The following is a 22842-nucleotide window of genomic DNA, read 5'->3' on the forward strand; positions in this document are numbered from 1 at the left end:
TAGTATAGTGAAACATGCAAGTACATTTTAAGTGGTGGACAGGTTAGTCAGTTATTTGGATTTGGAATGATAGCAGAAGGATAGAGGAGGACAAAGGTTTGTATTTATATAGCGCTTGTTGACGCACACTATTCAGGAAGCCTACAAAGGATTAGTGGTGAATTAATATGGTGAAATATGAAGTAATTTCAGTGGTGGATATTAGTCAGTTACTTGGAGTGAGAAGGATAGCGGAGGGATAAAAGGGGAAGAAAGATTTGCATTCATATAGCACTTGTTACCCCTGATGGGTGTTGAATCGCTTTTCTGGCGAGTAGCACGCCACTCCGGAACCCATAAAGGATTACTGTTGAAAATTAGTATAGTGAAAAGAATATGAAGTAATTTGAGTAGTGGATATGTTATTCAGTTATTTGGGTAGTATATTAGTATAGTTTAATATGGAATTTGAGAAGTGAACATGTTAGTCTGTTAATTTTGATTGAAAAGGAAAGTGGAGAGATAAAAGAGTGAAATATTTTTTGTTTTTTTGTTTTTAAGGTCTTAGCAATAGGAGGAGGCTTTTGGATGAGTAAAAGGGAGTTTTGGAGGGGAGGACTCAGAGGAAAGAGTTTAGAAAGGTTTGTTTTATGGGATCGGTATAGTAAAAGAGGTGTCAGATGATGCAAGGAGGGGCAGAGTAGGAGAGAGTCTATAAAGGGTTATTTTGGCAATCACAGAAGTGGTATGGGGTTTGGGATAAATGAGAGAGTGGATGTAGAGGATATATTGATAGATGTATAGGATGAGAGATAGGGTAGTGCATTGGAAGGAGTAGTAGAAGAAGTTTGAGATGAGTCAGAAGGTTGGGCTAGAAGATATATTGAGCGAAGTATAGGCTGAGAAATAGGGTAGTGCATTGGAAATGCTAAATTAGAAGAAAGTGATAAATATATAGATCCATAATTACATTGAAAGTATATAGATACATGAAGGAGGTAAGTATATGTAGGTTAAAGATATTGATAGAGTCACAGGATGAGCAATAGGGTAGTGCATTGGATATGCTTTTTCAGGAGAAAAGTAACAGACACACAGATCCAAGTACATGGAAGGTACATCGATGCACAATGGAAGTATGTACATGTAGACCAAAGATGATTTTTATTTATTATTATGTTTTTTTCTCTCAACAATATAATTATTTTACATGTTTATACAAAGTAATACACAAAGATGGGTACATGACTATAGTGGAAAAAAATGCTTGTATACAGAGGGATGTGCTGTAAATTTCTGTTTGCGTATTGTGCTTATGTGGGGAAGAGCCAAATCTTGAGTAGTTTTCTGAAGATAAGGTGGTTGTCGGTGGACCTTATGTTGGGAGGGTAAAGAGTTCCATAGTTTGGCTGCTTGAACAGAGAAGGATGTGCCACCCATGTTTTTTTTTCTTGTATGGTGGGATTTTGAGGCGAGATGCTCCTTTAGAGCGGAGGTTCCTTTGTTGAATGTGTTTGGTGATTTTATTCGTGATGAAGAGCGGTCCCATTCCATGTACTGCTTTGTGGGTGAAACAAAGCAGCTTGAACGTGGATCTTCTGGCAACCGGTAACCAATGCAGGGCTTTCAAGGTAGGGGAGATGTGGTCTTGGGGTTTGATATGCAAGAGTAGTCTGGCAGCCGAGTTCTGAATCCGTTGTAGTCTTTTCATGGTTGTTAAAGGTGATCCATGGTAGAGGCTATTGGAGTAATCGAGTTTGGACAGAACAAGGGAGATGGTAGCTTGGCCCTTGTGTGGAAATCCCAAATGAGGGGAAATTCGTTGCAGCGTTCATATAGTAGCAAACCTTGAACTTGCTAGTTTATCCACTTGGGCATTCATCAACAGCTTGGAGTCCATGGTCATTCCGAGGTTTCTTACTTCCTTCGATACTTTAGGCAGTGATCCCAGTTCATCAGGCCATGCGGCAAGCGGGTTGTAATGTTCCCAATTGCCACGCCTGAGTATTTCAGTTTTTAAAGCATTCAATTTGAGATGGCTCCAGGTCATCCTGTGATCCACGGCTCTGAGACAGCTGAAAATTGGTGATTTTTCAATGTCTTTGGGGCATTCCAGTTGAAGGAGTATTTGCGCGTCATCTGCATAGTTATAGCACGTGAGGTGATATATATTGATCAGTACTGGTAATGACTTCATGTAGATGTTGAAAAGCATGGGCGAGATGATAGACCCTTGAGGGACCCCTGCTTTTGTGGAGTATGGTTTGGACGAGAAAGGTGGGGTATGGATGACATTAGTTTTGTTTTGAAGGTAGGACGCTATCCAGTCTAAAGCAGTTCCCTCTATGCCGGCTTCATAGAGTCTTTGTTTTAGAGTGTCATGGTCAACCGTGTCAAAGGCAGCTGAGAGGTCTAAGAGGAGTAGCGCAGCAACCCCGTTGCGGTCAACTGTATTCTTTAGGTCATCCCAGATGGCAAGGAGGGCAGATTCAGTGCCTCTTCCCAGACGGAATACTGTTTGGAAGTCTGCAAGTATGTCATTCTCTTCAATGAATTGTGACATCTGGGCGAAAGCTGCTCTCTCTATCAGTTTGCCCAGGAACGGTCCATTTGTAATGGGTCTGTAGTTGTCAGGGTTCAGCGGGTCCAAGTTTGTTTTCTTCAGTAAAGGGCGTATATATGACTTTTGAGTTCTTCTGGAAATATTGCAGTAGTTAAGGAATCGTTGATGATTCTTCTGACTGGAGTGGCAGCAGAGGTTGTTAAAAGAATTGTCTTGAAAGTTTGTGGCGGACAGGGGTCAGAAGGGCTGCCGGCAGCCTGCTTGCTTTGACCAGGTCCATAAATTCATCCGGTGAGATGTGTTGGAAGGAACGGAGAGGCTTGATAAGAGCATTCTTGGATTGTTGTTTTGTACAAGGGTTAGTGCTGGTGCTTTGTTTCTGTTTTAAGTACGATTTCAATGTGTCTGCTTTGTCCATGTAATGATTTGCCAGTTTGTCTGTGAAATCTTGAATAACAGGATGAGTTCCTTCTAGGCAATTTGGTTTGCGAAATTCATTGAGTATTTTATAGAATTCTATATTTGCACATTTCGCATTTTGAATTCTGAATTCTGTCTGAATAGTACCTTTTCTTAGCTTTTTTGATAGCAGACTTGTATAATTTGTTAATTTTCTGTAGGTGAAGTTTGTCTTGTTAGGCGTTTGTTTTGAGCCAGGTACGTTGCAGCTTTCTAATTTGTTGTTTTATGTCTTTTATTTCTATGTTTCTCAAAGGCGCTCTTTTTCTTTTGTTCTGTTGAGTGGTATCAGGATGTCAAAAGCTTCCTGTAGCCACTCATATAGATTTTGAACAGAATTTATGCTTTCCAGATTTGTACTGGATGTTAGTTGTGTTTCCAAGTGTTCCAAAATGTGTTTGTTCCACGGCCAAAAGGTGGATGGATGTAAGGTAGTTTTAGGTGAGTCGCTTAGCGTTGTTTTATGTTGGAAGGCAAGAAAGTGGTGGTCTGACCATGTGACTGGAGTTATAGTTTGAAAGGTAACTAGTTCTGTATTAGCAAAAATGACATCTAGGATATGTCCAGCGGTGTGTGTCGGATTGTGGACAATCTGATGCAGGTTCAATGTGTCTAGGCCGGTGATTATAGTTTTTGGAGGGGTCATATTGGGATTATCAAACTAAATGTTAAGGTCACCCAGAATGCATAGGTTGGAGTATATTGTTATCAGGTTTAAAACTGTGTCTAGAAGTGCGTCTGGGAATTTTGCCTTGCTAGGTGGAGGTCTGTAAAGGAGCAGGAAGTTACAGGAGGAAGACGGTGTAGGATTGCATCTTGTTAGAAGAGCCTCACAATTCTTTATGGAAATGTCAATTTTAGTGATATGTATTGTTTTCCTGAATACAACAGCTAGACCACCTCCTTTTTTGGCTATACGATATTGGGTGATTATTTGATAGCCAAGAGGAATGGCTTCATGCAGGACTGGAGCCATATCTTCTCCTAACCATGATTCAGTTATGAATAGTATGTCTGGTTTTGCATCGGTGAGAAGGTCGTAGATGTGATGCTTGTTTTTAGAGAGGGATTGATCATTTATTAGTAGACAGTTTAGTGAGTGGCCTTTGGTGATAGTGGGACTTTGTTTGGTAGAAGAGTGATCAGTATTGTGTGGGTTTGTAGCAGGTGTGTTTTAGTGCTGGTATTAGCTGTATTAGGATAGCAATCGTGTAGCTGTTCTGTATCGTGCTCCTCATCCAGCATGCTAAGAAGGCATTTTGATGGGTCTGCATGTGTATGTGTTGGAGATGGTGTTTGAGAGTGAGTTGGAGTGCTGGTTTGCTTTGTGTTGTAATATTGTTGTGAAGTAGACACGGGGAAGCAAAGTTGTGACATGTGGCGTGTTGCTTATATTTTTTGTGTGTGTTTAAGGTGGAAGGTGTATGAGTCAGGGGAGGTGGTGCAGCATGTGGGTCATGTAGAAATGTTCTACATTTTTCACTGGATGAGAGGCGGTTAGAAGAGAGGTGCTGTATTGCTGTATCTGTTAGGTGTGGTGGAAGAGTGAAAGCTTGGCATTGGAGTTTGTTCCTTGGTGTGGTTTGAAAGGTGGGTATATGTTTGTATTTTGTGATGGTAAGTATTATGAGGTGTTGCGCTTGAAGATCTTGTTGTGCTGGTGTGTGTGATATGTTTTGCTTTTGAGGAGTAGTGAAAAAGGGTGCTGGTGTATATGTTTCATGCAATGGATTTGGTTGTGTGGTAATGTTTGTGAGAGTAGGATGTGATGTAGAGGGGGTGGTGATGTGTTTATGAGTAGAGTGTATGTCGTGTGTAGAAGGCAATGAAGTAGAGGTGAGAGTGTTTATCTTAGACTGGTTTGTTGCAAGAGTTACAAAGTGTGGGGGTGTGCAGTGTGTGTGTTGTGTGTGTTGTGCATTAGTGTTATTATGGTAGAAGGGAGAGGAGGGTGTTTGTTGGACAACTGATGGAAGGATGATTATACACTTGTTAGTGATAAAAGGTTGTCTGTTAGGTGTAATTACAGCAGGGAGAGTGTGTCTGAATGGGATGTAGTTATGTATGGTGTTGATTGGCGTTGTGTTAGTGATGAGTGTATTGGTTAGTGGTATAGGATAGAGTTGTGTTCTGTTTGTAGGTGATGGTGGATATGTGTGGTAGTTGGGATAGTAGGGTGTGTAGATGTGGTTTGGTTGGGTTTGTAGTGCAGGCTGGTACATTAATCTGTGCATAGTGTTGAACGTGGTGTACATTTGGTGTGAGTGTGTTGCTCTGTTTCTGGATGTGGATGGTGTGGGCTGGGTATTGCAAAATGAGAAAAAGGGCAGCATTTCTGGCCCTAGTCCAGACCAGTTTCGACCAGGCTCAAACAGGAAACTGCCCTTGTCCTCTCTGCTCTTAACGGGCTCTAACAGGTAACGGCCTTTGTTCTCTCTGCCCTTAACAGGCTCAAACAGGAAACTGCCCTTTTCCTCTATGCCCTTAACAGGCTCAAACAGGGCCTCACTAACTTGAAATCTAACAATACTGTTTGAATAAAACTTTACTCCTCCTGCTGGCCAAAAAACAAAGTGCACAGTCCCTAGTAAAACACAGTTTAAACAGCTCACAGAAGCACCCTCTGATGTAGAAAAATCCGTGTTGCTGGGGGAGGGGAGGCAGGGCGGCTAGTTTCACTGGCTTGTGAACACAAAATGGTGGCTGGGAGTGCACTGTTTCAACATACAGGTCTTAGCACAGAACAAAGGAGAAATTTGGAGGGAAAACAGAATTGTCACCAAGGAATGAGAGGGACAAACCACAGAGGTTGGACTGCAAATCCCACAATTCAACACACTAAATGGAGGCAATCATGGGCACGGAAAACCACAAATTTAAAACACAACACAGGTGATAAAATATGCAATTACAGGCAGGCTAAAACTACAATGTTTAACTGTAACAACCACAGGCATAGACAGTAAACACAGAAAGTGAAAATCGTTTTTTAAACAACTTTTTGTCTTGGGAAGAGACAGTACTATAGAAGTCTAAAGAACTGAGCCCTACTTTATTACCGTACGGTCGATGTGCAAAGCTGATACAAGACTTTTTGCCACCCTTTCCTAATCCTCACCTCCTTTCCTCTCGCCTCTCCCCCACCCCCCAAACTTCCTGAAAAGATCAGAACAGCATGCAGAAGCTCAAATAACAGGTAGTTTGACCTGGCAACGACAAGGGAAGAGGCCTCACACTGCCTGGGCTCCGACTGTATCACAGTTTGTGGCATCACGTTACCTTTTAATGAAAAGGAAGACCAGGAAGTTACACCATAGGAAATTATACGCAGGGCAGGGGCGTTATTTCAAGACAATACCAAGTCTCCAGCACGTGAAAAATAATAAAGTAACTTCAGTACATCAGTGTAAAACTGATTCTACTATATTGCAGGAAAACTATTTCAAGATACAATTCCCAACTAAATTTGGAAAAAGGTCAAACTTACAGTCCTACTAAATAATCCGTGCAAAAATGTACACGACTGTAAATTAGTAGCCCAAGGATACAGCGTCATAATGGTCGAGATGGATCTCGGACAGCAACAACACCATAGCCCCCTCAAGAAAAACAACAACACCCGTGCCAAGAAAGCCAGATGGTTTACCACCGAACTTCGAGAGTCCAGGCGCACATGCCGCCGCCTCGAAAAGGCCTGGAGAAACACCAAATCCACAGAAGCCCACAACAACTTCAGAGCCGCCACCAACGCCCACCATCAACTCATCAGAGAAACGAGGAAAAAAGCGATTGAAGACTGAATCTCCACCCACGCACACAACAGCAAGGAACTCTTCAGCATCATCAAGGAGTTCGCCCAACCCACCAGCGAGTCTACCGACATCCCTCCCTCACAAGACCTCTGCGACAAACTCAGCATCTTTTTCCACCACAAAATCAAGAGCATCTACGACAACCTTGACGAAGACAACCAACACACTGAACCCTCACCAACACCCGACACCCGACACCCGGAAACCAGCGATTGATGACTGGACAGCCCTCACCACCGAAGACACACTGAAGACAATGAAGTCAATCCACTCAGGGGCCCCCACGGACCCCTGCCCCCACCACATCTTCAACAGAGCCGCCAACACCATCGCACCCATGCTCCGCCAAACCATCAACCGCTCCCTGGCGACCGCCTCGTTCCCCGACGACTGGAAACACGCCGAGGTCAACCCCCTCCTAAAGAAACCCTCAGCGGAACCCACCGACCTCAAAAACTACAGACCCATCTCCCTGCTCCCGTTCCCAGCAAAAGTCATCGAGAAAGCCATCAACAGCCAACTCGCCACATTCATTGAAGAACACAACATCCTCGACTCCTCCCAATCCGACTTCAGAAAAAAACACAATACGGAAACCGCCCTCCTCGCCGCAACAGACGACATCCACACTTACTGGAAAAAGGAGAAACAGTAGGCCTCATCCTCCCGACCTATCAGCGGCGTTCGACACAGTCTCCCACCGCACCCTAATATGCAGACTCTACGATGCAGGAATCCAGGACAAGGCCCTCGACTGGATCTGCTCCTTCCTCTCCGGCAGGACGCAGCGGGTCAGACTCCCCCCTTTCCTCTCGGACCCCACACCTACCACCTGCGGAGTCCCCCAGGGCTCCTCCCTCAGCCCGACGCTCTTCAACGTCTACATGGCTCCACTTGCCCCCATCGTCAGAACCTACGGACTCAACATCGTGTCATACGCAGACAACACCCAGCTCATCATCTCCCTATCCAACGAGCCCAACACCGCCAGACGCAACTTTAGAGAAGGCATGGAAGCCGTCGCCGAATGGGTGAAAAACAGCTGCCTACAACTAAACACCAACAAAACAGAAGTACTCATCATGGGCCCAAACCCCGACGCCTGGAGCGACACCTGGTGGCCCACCGTCCTCGGAAACCCGCCAACCCCCACAGACCACACACGCAACCTGGGAATCATCCTGGACTCCAAGCTCAAAATGGACCGCCAGACCAACTCTGTCTCATCTTCCTGCTTCCACACCCTCCGCCTCCTTCGTAAGACCTTCAAATGGATCCCCCTCGAACACCGAAAGACAGTCACTCACGCCCTGGTCACCAGCAGACTCGACTACGGCAACGCACTCTACGCCGGAAAAAACAAAAATCTCATCCGCAAGCTACAGAACATCCTGAACGCCGCCGCAAGACTGGTCCTCAACCTGCCAAAACACTGCCACATCTCCCAGCACCTGCGCACACTCCACTGGCTCCCCGTCGAGGCGAGAATCACCTTTAAGATGCTCACCCACGCACACAAGGCCCTCCACGGCACCGGACCAGCATACCTGAACAGCCGACTCAAATTCCACGCACCCCAAAGGACCCTACGATCAGCCCAGCTTTCCTACGCCGTGGTCCCCCGCACCAGAAAGACCAGATCGGGAGGCCGCTCCTTCTCCTTCCTCGCGGCCAAAGCATGGAACGCCCTTCCGCTCCACCTCAGACAGACAACATCGCTCCCCATCTTCGCAAGAAACCTCAAAACCTGGCTCTTCGACAGATCCCCTCCTTGATGGAATGGAACCTGCACCCCCCCCCCCCTCCACCCCCCCCTGCACCAGAAAGACCAGATCGGGAGGCCGCTCCTTCTCCTTCCTCGCGGCCAAAGCATGGAACGCCCTTCCGCTCCACCTCAGACAGACAACATCGCTCCCCATCTTCGCAAGAAACCTCAAAACCTGGCTCTTCGACAGATCCCCTCCTTGATGGAATGGAACCTCCACCCCCCCCCCCCCCCCCCCACCCCTAGCGCCTTGAGACCCTTATGGGTGAGTAGTCGTGCTTTAACAAACTCCTGATTGATTGATTGATTGATTGAATGGTCCGCGATCAGTGGTACGAAATATTTCTATTGCCGTGAAACTAAATTATGACCTCTCATCCCCTCGCAGAAGAGAACGAGGGGGCCCCTGAGACTGTCACATCTCACCACTAGCCATAGACTTTAGTCTGAACGGAGGCCCCTTGACTGCCTGGAGGGGCTCCTAGCGCCGCCATGGGCTGCTGGGGCCTGCGTTCCGCGTACGCCCCCACTGAGTGTTTCTAGACTACCCCTCCTCGAAGCACCAGAGGTTTGAAATGCCACCTCCAGTCGCACCAAGCAGCAGGTACCTCCCTCCTCCGGCCGGTCCTCTTTGCTCCATCCCTGCAGGCACCCACCCCTCTCTGTGAGACGTCAGCTACCAATTCAGAACATATCAAGTCTGCGTGGCGTGTTCGTTGGGTGCACAAGTGCTGGGGAACAGCAGGTCTCACTAGTGTAATATATGCCAAAAAGCAGAAAGCAATAAAACAGCACCGACTGGAGCACATCATATTCAAGATGAATGTTAAATCTTTCTACTGCATTGAAAACAGATGTCGCATTAAAATTCGTTACAAAATCAGTTTTCTTTTTGCAAGTAGAATTTTGCTCTCTCATACGACCCACTTGCACAATCTCTCTTACACACACGCTCACTCCTGCTCACTCACTCGAATGACAATGTCTCTCTTCTGCATGCCAACACCCAATCACAATCTCTCCTCTATAAGTGTCTCCATCTCCCTCGCTCTCTCACCCTCTCTGTCTCTCTCCAGAGACGTACATTGTGCCTTCGTCTCTCACATATTATACGTATGCATTTATGTCAATCACTCAGCATATTTCACGAATCTCTTTTTTTTATAAGATGTATATATTTTATTTATTTATTACTCTCAATATGCACTTCCCATGGAGATGAACTCGTGTTTCAACCCAGTTTCCCATCCCTTATTCCTTTTTGAGACGATTTGTGACGCTTATCCATATTTATATTTGCACACAATTATGTATCTGTACCACATGGCTGTCTTTAATCTCAGTTTATTTGGATTGATTTGCTTTTTCGTGTATCTATTTAATGTACTTTTGAGGTCATATTGACCGAAATAAAGTTTATCTTGACTGACTGAGCCAGCAGCAGGTTTTTAGAACTACTCCTGGGAAAATCATCAGCGAATGTGTACAAAACCTCTTCCCCAATACAGAATTATCAGTATAGTGCAATTCCGCATTGGGGAATTGTGTGTTGTTTTTCCACAGCGCAATGAAATAATTTTTTCCCTGTGGATAAATCCCTATTCCTTCACTTTGAGGGTTGCACCGTTAGTAAGTTCACAGTCGTTACCGGAAAGGGAAAGGGTGCGAGAGGAACTTGTGAATTCTGACAAAACTGAGGTGTTTGTGGGAATTCACAAACTTTCAAGGTAAACCACACCATGGGCTTGCTCAGTCCCAACACAGGTAATGACATTTAATCCTGTGTAATATTACAAAAACAGTATTAGGCAGGGATAAGACCAACAGTCTGAAAATGACCTTCGGGCTCACAATTAGGAGCTTTAGTCATGACAGTACTTTTACAATCGAAATAGACTCTATGTATCGATCAACTACTTTTCACAATCATTTTTAGTATTTTTCTGTATGTGGTTAAAGTATGCCACTTTTATAACTGTACTCAATAATACATACATATATATATATATATATATATATATACACACACAAGGCTGCCGTGAGCAGTTGAAACGCGTTGACCGTTTGTCACTTGATGCGCTCTCAATAAAGTTTTGTTGAGAGAATCATCGAGGAGCTCGTCCGTATCCCTTTGTATTCTTGTGAATATATATATATATATATATATGGTTCCTTGCTCGAACACACAATCCTTTTCAGAAAAGACAAGCGTGGACCCAGGTATTGCGTAGACTTTTTATCTTTATTTAGCCAGCTCTGCCACTACGCGTTTCGGGCGCTCCCGCCCTTGATCACAGATATATATATATGTGATCATTTTGATTGCTTATATAGAAATTTTAGGATTTATCCCTTGATCAATCACAAGAATTTTTTGTATCTATACAGATATATGTGGGTTACATATGCATTTATGCAGTTATAATTACTTTCTGATACCGCTATTCTGTGTACACAATTTGAAAGTATGACATTTTGAATGCAACAACAAAAAACAGAACGACAGTATCTCTTCATTGTCTATTAGTCACATGGCCGGCATTGCAATGTTGTGGAGGCGGGCCCTTTTTAAGCATTTAAAAACTGAATATGGTTGTTGTTTTCCGCATGTGAACAAGGGCTCTCGAGCCCGAAATGCGTTGTTGCTAACTTACACCTGAAAAATAAATAAAACGTACTTTACCTGATCCTGTGGTCCGTCTCCTGCTTTGCCGATCTACGCGATTGGAAGTGGCTCCAGAATATATATATAAAGGAACTCACCTGTGTGCAATTGAACTCTGGGAGAAGGCCTAAATGCAGTGTAATTCATGCAGGCAGCCATAGGCAGAGACTTTTCCACCCGTGATCAAGCCTCGCAGGAGAAGAAACGCGTTGGGTGCTCTTTACCTGTTCATCTTCTCGCAAAGAAATTAAAGCATTTTCTCAACCCCCATCAGAGGTCGGTGTGCTTTTCTGGAAGTAAGGAAGGCGTTGTGTGGATATATTTGCGGGTGGCTCCGGTCCCGCTACACTGACCCACCCTGCAGGATCTGTGGCTCATTTATCGGAGCACTTTTGTGGTGTTTGAATTTCAGTGAGCCCGGCCCGCCTCGCCACCTCAATGATAAAAAACAGACATTGATCTATATGAAAATCGTTGGTGAAGAGGCAAGGGAAGCGAGACGGATTTTTCCACTGGCAGATGGAAGGTGTGTTGAAAATGAAATGCGAGGAAAACAGTTGTACTTTTAACAGGTTTAAAAACGAACTTTCATCTGCACACTGTTTTCATTTTAGACATTAAAGCAGCAACTGTGTGAATGTGAGTATCGATAAAGTTCACCATGCTTCTGTTTACTTTGAAAAAAAAGGAACTCACCTGTGTGCAATTGAACTCTGGGAGAATGCCTAAATGCAGTGTAATTCACGCAGGCAGCCATATGCAGAGACTTTTCCACCCGTGATCAAGCCTCGCAGGAGGAGAAACGCGTTGGGTGCTCTTTACCTGTTCATCTTCTCGCAAAGAAATTAAAGCATTTTCTCAACCCCCATCAGAGGTCGGTGTGCTTTTCTGGAAGTAAGGAAGGCGTTGTGTGGATATATATATATATATATATATATATATATATCAAAACAAAACCCTTTCAGGCATAGAGTGACGCATAAATTATGCAAAAAAGGAGAGAACTCTGGGTAGTTCTCAAGCTTAGGTGGGAAGCAGCTCCTGTTAGAGCACTCTCAACACCAGCGACACTCTAGATCTGCTCACCTCAAATGTCTGTTTTTCTATCAAAGTCTTTAAGCATAGGATTAGCACAGTGCCATCCACCCGAGATAGAAAAGGACAAAGTCTTTTGCCATTTCTACAGCAAAGTCTTTAAGCATAGGACTAGCACAGTGCTGTCCTTGCCGATCTGTAAAATGACAAAAGCCAATTTATCACTCCAGGCACAGTATTACAGCTTTGAATTGGTAAAATACCAATTCAAGCCAACCTGAAATGAGTAAAAGCAACCCCTGACACAGTGTTTCACTCTAATTAGAGCTCTTCAGAGAGGTATAGCTTTGACTTGAAGACTGCTTTCCACCTAAACTTGAGAACTACCCAGAGTTCTCTCCTTTTTTTTGCATATATATATATATATATATATATACACACAATTGTATTATTTTTTTTTTACTAATTAGTACAATATTGATCCTGTTGAGCCCCCAGATATCAGACCCTCTTTACAAAAGAAACCGTTTCAGGGTAGGTGAATAGTACTTCTATCCATTGAGTGGCACATCTTGTGCTGACATCAATGGTGCAGAGAAATCCTTCGCTGCCTGGGAGGAGATATAAAATGGTCAGAGTGGAAATATGACCTCTTCCCCTGGCGACTGAACTCTGGGCTCCCTACTCTTGTGATTCATACAATACATGGCCTTTAAACCATGCCCCTTCAGGTGATATGAAGTGATGATGTGAGACGAAAGCAAAAAGTGACCGTTTTCAGTGAGTTATGAACCTACTGCTGCATTTTACTCAACTTTTTCAGAGCATTTATTCTCAAATTTTCTTCACTAATTTTCTAATCCGGCAAATGGTTTCTTGAAGTAAACCATCTTAATGCTTTAACCAGGGAAAAATTAAATGAAATTACTAATGCGCCCAGCGTACGCAAAGCTATGCTTCCAGGATGGTTTTGCTTCCAAACTGGCCACATGCCTCAGGCATATAATCTTGGACCATCTGCATCCCATCACAGGGCTGTCGCTCCATCTGCACAGTCTACAGAGATGGAAAAGGTTCACTTAATAAAGTGTTGGTCTGGTCATGAGAATATGGTTCAGAAGGAGTCTGGATGTTCGGGCATATAAGAAATGAAAGGTTTTAGGGGCAGATGTACGACCGTTTTCTGTAGTCGCAAACGTGAATTTAGCACATTTGCAACCGCAAAATTGGTCAGCCCCATGTACAAACCATATTTTGCAAGTCGCCAAACTATTAGCGACTCGCAAAATATGGTTTGCGACTCGCTATTAGGAAGGGGCGTGCCAAGGGGTCCCTTCCTAATAGCGAGTCCGACTGCAATGTAAGATTGTTTTGCACCCTTTTCAAAAGGGTGATAAGCTACTCGCTAACGGGAACATTGTAAATGGGTGGGTAGATATTTTTAAAGAGCAGGCAGTGGTCCCAGGGACCACTGCCTGCCTTTAAAAATTAAACTGAAAAGTTTCATTTTTTTTCTTTTTTTAAATACATCCTGTTTTCCTTTAAGGAAAACGGGCTGCATTAAAAAAAAACTGCTTTATTAAAAAAGCAGTCACAGACATGGTGGTCTGGTGACCCCAGCAGGCCACCATCGCTGTGAGTGCGAACCATTCCCAATGGAGTTGCAGATTGCGACATCCTCATGAATATTAATGAGTCATGCAATATGCGACCCCATTGGGAATCGCAAACAATGTCTGGGACACTGTTGTACATTAATTTTTGCGACTCGCAATTTGCGACTTGCAAAAATGAATGGTCATACATCTAGCCCTTAAACCTGTAAACACTGATTCTTTTATCTCCCTGGCCACCGCCATGGGAACTTACTATCTCCTGCTATCCAATGAGTTTAAAAGTACACAGACGCGATCAGGCAGAAAAGTGTAAGTTGACCACTAATTATACTAAACTGTGAATACATCAAAAGCCATTCTATATCTTGTAATTGTCTGTATTTATTATTTATATGATATCCAGCAGCACCTTTGTGCAGCAGCGCAATCTCTCAGTTTGTTTTTATTATCAAATCTACTTATTATTTTATGTACCACTTTTGTCATTTTTTATCATTTGTGCTAAAATGCTACTGTTGCTCAAATACAAAAATACATAAATAAATATTATAATTCCAATTTTCCTTCCCGTATATCATTTGCATTAATGTAATTCTAGCCCTTTTGTGAAATTGTTTCATTATGTAAAGAAGACTCCAAGAGTGTCTGCTTAAAAAAATAGGAGTCCCTAAGTGAAACTTTGAGAACTCTTGAAACAAAAAACATTTTTCCTCAGAATTTTCTAAGCAAGCCATTCCAGATTTTGTTAATATGTATGGTAAGTGGAGCTTCTTACACTGTTCTTTCTGTGACAAAAAGGCTGCTGTGAACGTTGACCCTTCTGGTTATCTTAACCCAAGCAAACACATATTATAGGGAGAATACCATTGGGAATTTATTACAGTTATAGGGCTCAGTTCAGCTGACACAAAAATCAAAACAGGAGGCTTGTCGGTGCAAGCTGTCAACTACAGTGTTCTTCTGAATGTCACCATGTATGGGTGATCTGCACAGTACCAAAGGCACAAGGGTTGTTGGGGAGAATCACAAGTCCTATCCCTACCTTGCTTTTAATATCACAATATGAATCTGCAAAAGACAAGAGGAAACACTGAAAGGCCAGTGTTTGCAGGCTCCAGTGAAATTTCTTATGGAAGACTTTTACTACTTGGGATATCGCACACAAGCCCATATTACAGACAGGAACTAGGCATTGCCGGAGACTACCTTGTTGGGTGGCAAGATGTCCTGAGTGCACCACATACACGTTCTCTCTAACAATAAAAAGGATGAAAGAGTTTCCATAAAAAAAGTATACCAATGTTTATATTAAGTATTTGGACTAATTAATATATATTAGTGGTGACCTTCTTTTCCGAGATCAGGACAAGTGGTTATAGGTTTTGCTAGAAGTACACTTTTAACTGTTTTGAAAATGTTCTTATATAGGGGCCGATTAGGATTGCGGTGATTCCGCATCCTCCGGGCCGGCGGAAGCCACCGCCGGCCCGGAGGATGCGGAATCACCGCAGCAGTGCCTCCAAAGACCCCCCGCCAGATTAGGATGGCTGGGGGGTCATCAGCGGACAGGAAAACCGTCCGCCGCTTTTCTGCCGCGATCGCCTTCCGACCATGGCGGAAAAGCTCTAATATCAGACTCCGCCAGCCATATTAGGATGGGGCAGAAAACATGCTTTTCCACGGCGGCTTTTCTGCCGTGGAAAAACATGTGGTCTTTTCAGTTTGGGGGCCCGTTGCAGGCCCCCAGGGTGTCAGGGGGTGGGGGGTGCACATGGGGGTACCTATGGTACCCCCCCTGCATTTACATGAACAAAGCGGCAGGCACCGCGCGGTGCCTGCCGCTTTGTGCATGTAAATGCAAAACATTCATTTTTAACCTTGCGGCAAGGTTAAAGATACGGGATGTGACCGCCAGGGATGCGGTCACATCCTAATTCGCATGGAGGGACCGCCGCTGCCCATGCGGACGGTCCCTCTACCTCGGCAGTGGCGGACGGACGCAGGTCCGTCCGCCATCCTAATGATCCCCTTAGTTCGAACTTGCTTGTGAAAGGTTATCTTGGATGTACACCATGGCTGTAGGAATCAACCCAGACACATTTTAAATAACTGAAGATGAATCATGAGTATTTTGAATGCCAAAGGCTCCTGTATAAAAAATCTGTGATCAACATTGATATGATTTCAAGATGGACCTTAAAGTATCTTTTGAGGAACAGTAACTTCCATGTTAAGACCTTTCAGCAGGAAATCCTTACCTGGTACTGCTTTCCTGCCTTGAGTCCTCAAATACTTCATCCTCTTCTTCATCCTCCTGCCCGTTCTGCAGGCCGCTGTCCCTCAGAGCTGTGGCACGTGGTCCTCTGGCGGGGCATGGCTCCTCCAGCTCACTGTTCCTCCTGCCGTTGGTTCCTGTGAAGCTCTTGGTGCTCTCGCTGTCCTTTTGGCTACCAATGGCTGAGTCAACGTCCTCTTTCTCCGCCAGGATATCGTCGATATTGGTTTCACGGTAACACCTCAGAGGCACAGAGTCCAGGTCGGTTTCAGAGTATTTCACAGTCCTCCTTATGATACCTGACTCACAGATCCCAAGAGGCAGGTCACCTGATGGAGTAGTATCTATTTCCACCTCAACATGACACAGGCTGTGCCGGAGAACCTGCTGCTCAGGCGGCTCTGGCTGCTGATGGCGTGGCAAACTATTGGATTTCTGCGTTGACTCTTCAGTCGTCGAAATTGCTGCCTGCTCAACATGTGCGATTCCTGAAAGAGAAAGACCGGAGGATGTCAGTAAAAGGCAACAGCAGCTGCCGGCTTAACAGAGGAAATGGCTACGCAAGTGCTCTAATAATAGCTACATTTATACTTTCTACTAGGAAAATCTAAATGGGGAAATTAAGTCCTGATGCAGACAGAATCAAATTGCAAATCTGGTGCTAAAATTCTTATTTTAAAATTGGTATTTCTGACTCAGCTGTGAACACGGTCAGAGCCCATGTGTATCTTGGAGGTGGGCCACATTTCTCAACTCCTCTCCCTCAGCCTATAGGAACAATGCCAGAATCTAGAAATCCTGTGCCAAACATATGTTTTTTATGGTGACCTCATTTGTAAATAGAGTTGTAATCCGACTTCTCTTGAGCTCTTTGTATTTCCTTGTTAGCTGCATCAGGTAGCAAAGTACAGAACAAAATAACGTATTCACTAAAACAGACACTAAACTCAAAGACACAGAACTTCTATTGTTTTCTAGGAATCCTTTCATGATAGTATGTGAACGGAATGATGTACTGTGGTGGCAGTCTGCTATCCATGAAAGTTTAAGACAATAATGGTGCAATCATCCTATCCCCACACTTTATCTAGCACTTGCTACTGAGACACCGTCTCTGGAGAGTGAGTGACAAATCAGCAATCTATGACAAAGCAGACTAAACTGTCTATTATGTCCTGATCACAAGTGGGATGTAAAACTCCATTCCTTCATTACAATGCCATAGGTGCAAAATCATTGGTCCAGCAAGATCTCTTTTTGTACTTTGGTGTAAATTTGTGCAGCAGTTTTGGAGTTAATAAAGAAAAAAAATATATGTATGTCTAGAGATGCGGATCCACAAGGCACCAGAAATGCCGTGATTGGCTGCCCGCAACCTGAGAGGAAAGTTGTGGCTGCAATTTTTTTTATCGGACAGTGTTCCTGTGGGAATTAAAGGGTTAGGATGGAGGTACCCTAACCATACAGGATTGGTGAAGGGGATCTGTGAGGGACATCTCATTGGCAAGAAATTGGGCAAAAATGTTTTGGGGGGGTCACGCTAGTATCTGCAGAAACACAGCGGCACTCAGTGTCCCCATGTGAATCCATGAAAGATCAGCGGATCTAGACTCCAATAAAAATTAAAATGCACCTATTCACAGATGCACTCACATCCCCCACAATCAGTCACAACCAGTCACACACCCACATACAGACCCACATAAACACTCACACATCCACTTACACACCCATTCAACCACTGACACACCAAAGAGCCACACCGCCACTCATGCATCCACTCACACACCAATTCAGCACTGACATACTCACAAAGACCCACAAAACCATTCCCACATCCACACACACACATACTAACACTCTCACCCAACTGACACACTTAAACACCTGTTCACCCAGCCATTGACACACTCACTCACATGGTCACTCACACACCCACTAACATAAGCATTCACACACTTAGACACCCACTTACATACACACAAAGACACACATACCCATCTAGCCACTCACACACCCACTCGCAGACCTTCTGAACCACTTACACATTTACTCACGGACACACACAGCCGCATACTCTTTCACACGCCCACTCAATCACTCACACATCCATTCACACAATATCATACCCAAACAGCCAATCGCACACCTATTCAGAGAACATAAACTACTCACACACCCATACAGACAGTCACACACGCAGTCACACATCCATACAGTCACTCACACACCGATACATCCACTCAGAGAACCAGTCACACCCACTCACAGACCCACACTGGCACTTACACACCCACTGTATTAAATGTGTTGTTGTTTTGTATTGAATATGTGCTTTTAGTTGGGAATGGATCAGCATATATGCCATGGACCCACCAGCAACATAGCTGGCAGAATCCTTATTTGGCAGAGGATAAGTGGCAGATCCGAGAGAGAAATTAGAAAAAAGGATTTGAATACAAAGAACCAGTGTTTGGGAAAAGGGTTCTTTATAGTGTGTAAGTGATAATGGTACACATTACAGGATGCAATCTTTCAAGCTGTTCACCCAACATCATGTTGCCCGAGTATGTCAAATGGACTCCGTCTTTTCGATTATATTTCATCCATGTCGAAGTATAAGTTATTATTGTATATTGAGCCCGTGTTGTGGTCTCAGAGAAATGCAGAAACAGGTTTATTGACATGTTTCCTGAGTTTCTCTGACTGGGGACAAAATAGGGTTGACCACTGAAGCTTCTGTCTTTGGCAAATGTTGAAGAACACCAAGGCAGTATGTGGGACACATGACATTAATTTACAGAAGGTGTCCTTCATTAGGATTTCCAGTCCTACCCCAGTAATTTTGACTAGGTCGTTGCCACCTGAGTGCACAATCTTAATGTATGGATGTTAGCAAATACAATGCTTTCAACCAAAGGCAGGAAACTAATGCCACTTTAACCCAGTATGGCCAACCCCAGTAACATCTACATTAGATAAACCTAGGTCACTGTCAATTCCATTCTTCCTATCACTCTCTCTGGCCCAAACAATAAAACTATGGCTCACAATCCAAACTATGACCATTTTGGAGACAAGCAGGAGTAGCACACAGGATGAGGCTGCAGCAGAATGAGGCAGTTTTGAAGATGAAAGGCAGCTAAAATGGAAGACAGCAAGTAAATATTAAAGAATATATTTGATTAGATGGTGAAGATGTGCAAGCATTAAAATTAGGTAGTGACTTAAAAAAAATTACTACCTATGTGATTGGCTTTGGAAAAATAAAAAAAAAGTTATGTTGTTTGGGATATGCTAGGAATTGCTAACAGTCACTACAGTGATACCGTTACTGTGAAGCTAGTATGCTGTTTAGAGAAAGTCTTGTGAACTTTTCTGTCTACCTTCTGGTAGACAGAGGCTACTGGAAACATGGTTAATATGGAAACTGAGGTAAAAGAGTGAGGGGGAAGGGAACAATAGTGACCAAAATTAGGCTTCTTTACAAGAAACATGGAAAGGGCAAAAAATAGTGATTATTTAGGAGTGGTATACTAAAAATAAAAGATCAAAGGAAGTCTATGATTTGAATAGGGTATGAGTAAGAGCACATGGTGAAGGTTAGCCATTTTAGCTCCTTTTATACTGCGATTGGAGGAGGAGTGCCTGAGTTTTGACTTGAGATTTGCAGTGAAAAACAGATGTTAACAGATATTACAGTGAAAGTTGGACAACAGCAAAGAGATTTTACAAGTATGTTAATTAGGTTGCAGTGTCAAAAAGTATATATTTTTAAAAAAAGTGTCAGTGTGTATAAGCTGAAGGAAAATGTATAGCTTCTAGACAGTATAGTAAAAGGCAAAATAGAAGGGAAGTTAGATTAGAACATTAACCAGAAAAAATAGTGAGCAGCAAAGGAGGAAGAGGAATTGCTATACTGAAAATATTGTTATTTTATTAAGCCAGAATGAATTAATTTGTTAGACATTAGATGTGGGGGCTTGCTTATAGTATGTAATTTAATAGTATGTAATTCACATTCACTCACACAGTCAGGCAGGCACTTACACACCCAGGTACACTCCTACAAAAGCACTTATGTAGCTACCACTCATATAGCCAGACAGTTACTATCACACTCACTCACACACCCATAAAACCATTCACACGCCCATTTACTCACCTATACATCTTCTTACATAGATATTCACACATCCATACAGGCCCTGTGACACCAGCTCACACACCAATACAGCCACTCATGTGCCCAGCACTTAGTCACTTATACACACTCTTACACACCCATACACCCAGTTATACATTCAGTCACCCACCCAAACAGCCTCTCACATACCTTTCAACAAAACCATACAGTCATTAAGATGGCCAGTCAGAAAGCGACAGAGGCACATACACATACATTCACACATCGACATAGCACTTATGTATCCACCATCAATAGAGCCAGTTGCACACACAGTTCAGGTACACACTCAAACACTCACTAACACAGCCAGTTAGCAATCATATAGCCACTTAACTACCCATTTAGACACCCATATTCAGACACTTAGAGAGCCTGTTAAACACTGATATAACTACTTATGTAGCTATTCAGTTGCTTACAGCATGTAATCTAATTGTATGTAATAAGAAGTTACATATATTCTGTTTTTGCTTTTCAGATATCTACTTCTGTTTAAAGAGTAAAGGAAGATGGAAGGACGAGTTACAAAAAATAAGAATTATGCTTCTTGACAGCATCCATAAAGAAGACAACAGATGATATTTAGCTTAACTGGCATATGTCATTTTGCACAATGGGTCATTATGTCTTGCAGTTATGGTTAAACATTGAGAATGGTAAGTATCTGGTCAAGTGGTAAGGGTCCACAGATGGCCCAACTGGTGATGATAATGCACCACGTTCTGTCTCTCTTATCATCCTCTGATACGTCCTTGTAAGTATGATTTTTAGATGTTTTGAAATAGATGATGTGCTGTGTGAACACTTCAGAAAATCTCTTGACAGTTTTTGACGCATATACTGATTTGGAAACAGTTTTGGAAGTGGTAAGTGTTCTTCTTCATCCTGCTCTTTACATTGTTTTCTGTCTTCAGCAGAAGAGATCTCACAATTTGATACTATTCTTTTGAAAGAAAGAAAAGTGTACAAAGGAGCTTTACCGCAGAGACGGTCTACAGAGAGATGTGACACTAAAATAACTGGTTTAGTGTAGGGTGTTCGATGTGGATGGGTGGCCATATCTGTGGTGGCATGTCAGAGGATATGCAAATACATAAAACAAAGTGAAAAAAATGTTTTGTTTGTAAATAGTTAAATATGTTATGTTTATTTTTTTAATTGTTTGGTTTAAATTCTAAAATGTGTTAATAAAATGTATATATAAACTTATAAAAATGTATATTACTGAATTGAACTTATGGGTCAAATCGTAGTACAATTTATATGAAAAACCAGTGAAATTCACAAAAAAGCCAAAGGTTGCAGGGAAGTTATAGTTAGGGAATAGCATTAAAAAAACAGAGAAATTCACTGGAAAAAACAGAGGTTCCAGGGACATTTCTAGTTAGGAAATGGAATTTCAAAAAAATTTGAAATTCAGTGACAAAAACAAAGGTTACAGGGATGTTATATTTATGTCCCAATTTTACACTCACAAAACCACAGAAATTTAGCAGTTCTAGTCACCTGAGCTAACTATAACTGCCGACCCCACAATGCACTGCTGATAACTTCACATATTACATCACTTATGATATGGTCAGCGACATCACTGATAAAATCACTGAAGACAAACAGTAAACTTCAATATATTTTATAAAATACTATTCACATTTTTTTTAAAGTAAGAAGACACAGGTACAGCAAGTGAGTTCACTGTAATCTTATCAACTACTACACTCACTTATCATGTAAGAGACCGTTTTGAGCAGATATTCCTGCCTTTTCTAAGCCACTACTGTAAATACTAATGACCTAAGTAAAAGGTGTATCTGTATAGGCTATTAGTAAAACACAAACAATTGAAGAAGGGTCTGAGGGAAATGTAAAGACCTGCCCAGTTTGTATCCCCCTAACTGTAATCCTAACAACAAAAGAACCGGGGGTCTATAACGGAGCTTCAAGTACTCCGAGCTGCTGCAAAACTCCTACATAAGTGAGTTAGGCGCTAATAGAGCCATATAAGTCTCTATATCAGAATGTGTGCCAGGACAAACCTGTCGAAGGACCTACTGAGATTGTTGGTAAGACCCGTACAGAGATGTGTTGGATTCCCATCAAATAGGTATGTAGATCAAGTGTTCTCATTTGGTCATCCAAAAATGGGGTGGTATGTCTCTTGATCAATGAGACCCATCCATCGCCCTTACTCAATTGGGTCGCACCATCAATCGCTAAGGTACCCATGAACAAATGATAAAGATGGGATCGAGTGCAGTGCAAAAATCAAAAGATGTGTGAGTTAAAAACAAGGGGTAAAAGGATCAATAGGCGAAAAACTCTCCCACGAAGCTCGGGTCCTGCAATGAGACAACGCCGGACAGAGCGGGGCCTCCTTTTTCCTGAGCTGGGTTCCAGGAGAGGTGAGGTACACTCCCGGTACTATTCAGATGTAAGAGACACCGTTTGGTACAGAGGAACACGATTTTGGACTATTTATGTATA

At 43.0% G+C, this 22842-nt stretch overlaps 1 protein-coding gene across 1 annotated transcript in view; it reads right to left on the bottom strand.

The window, feature by feature from the left end:
* PSD (pleckstrin and Sec7 domain containing) overlaps positions 1-22842 on the bottom strand; it is a 1068830-nt gene that overhangs the window by 732985 nt on the left and 313003 nt on the right. Inside the window, exon 4 of the mRNA XM_086922229.1 lies at positions 16153-16657. Coding sequence (XP_086778355.1) covers positions 16153-16657 — 505 coding nt within the window. The remainder of the gene's footprint in view (positions 1-16152; positions 16658-22842) is intronic.

This window comes from Lissotriton vulgaris, chromosome 5 (genome assembly GCF_964263255.1).
Source record: "Lissotriton vulgaris chromosome 5, aLisVul1.2, whole genome shotgun sequence".
Lineage (NCBI taxonomy): Eukaryota > Metazoa > Chordata > Amphibia > Caudata > Salamandridae > Lissotriton > Lissotriton vulgaris.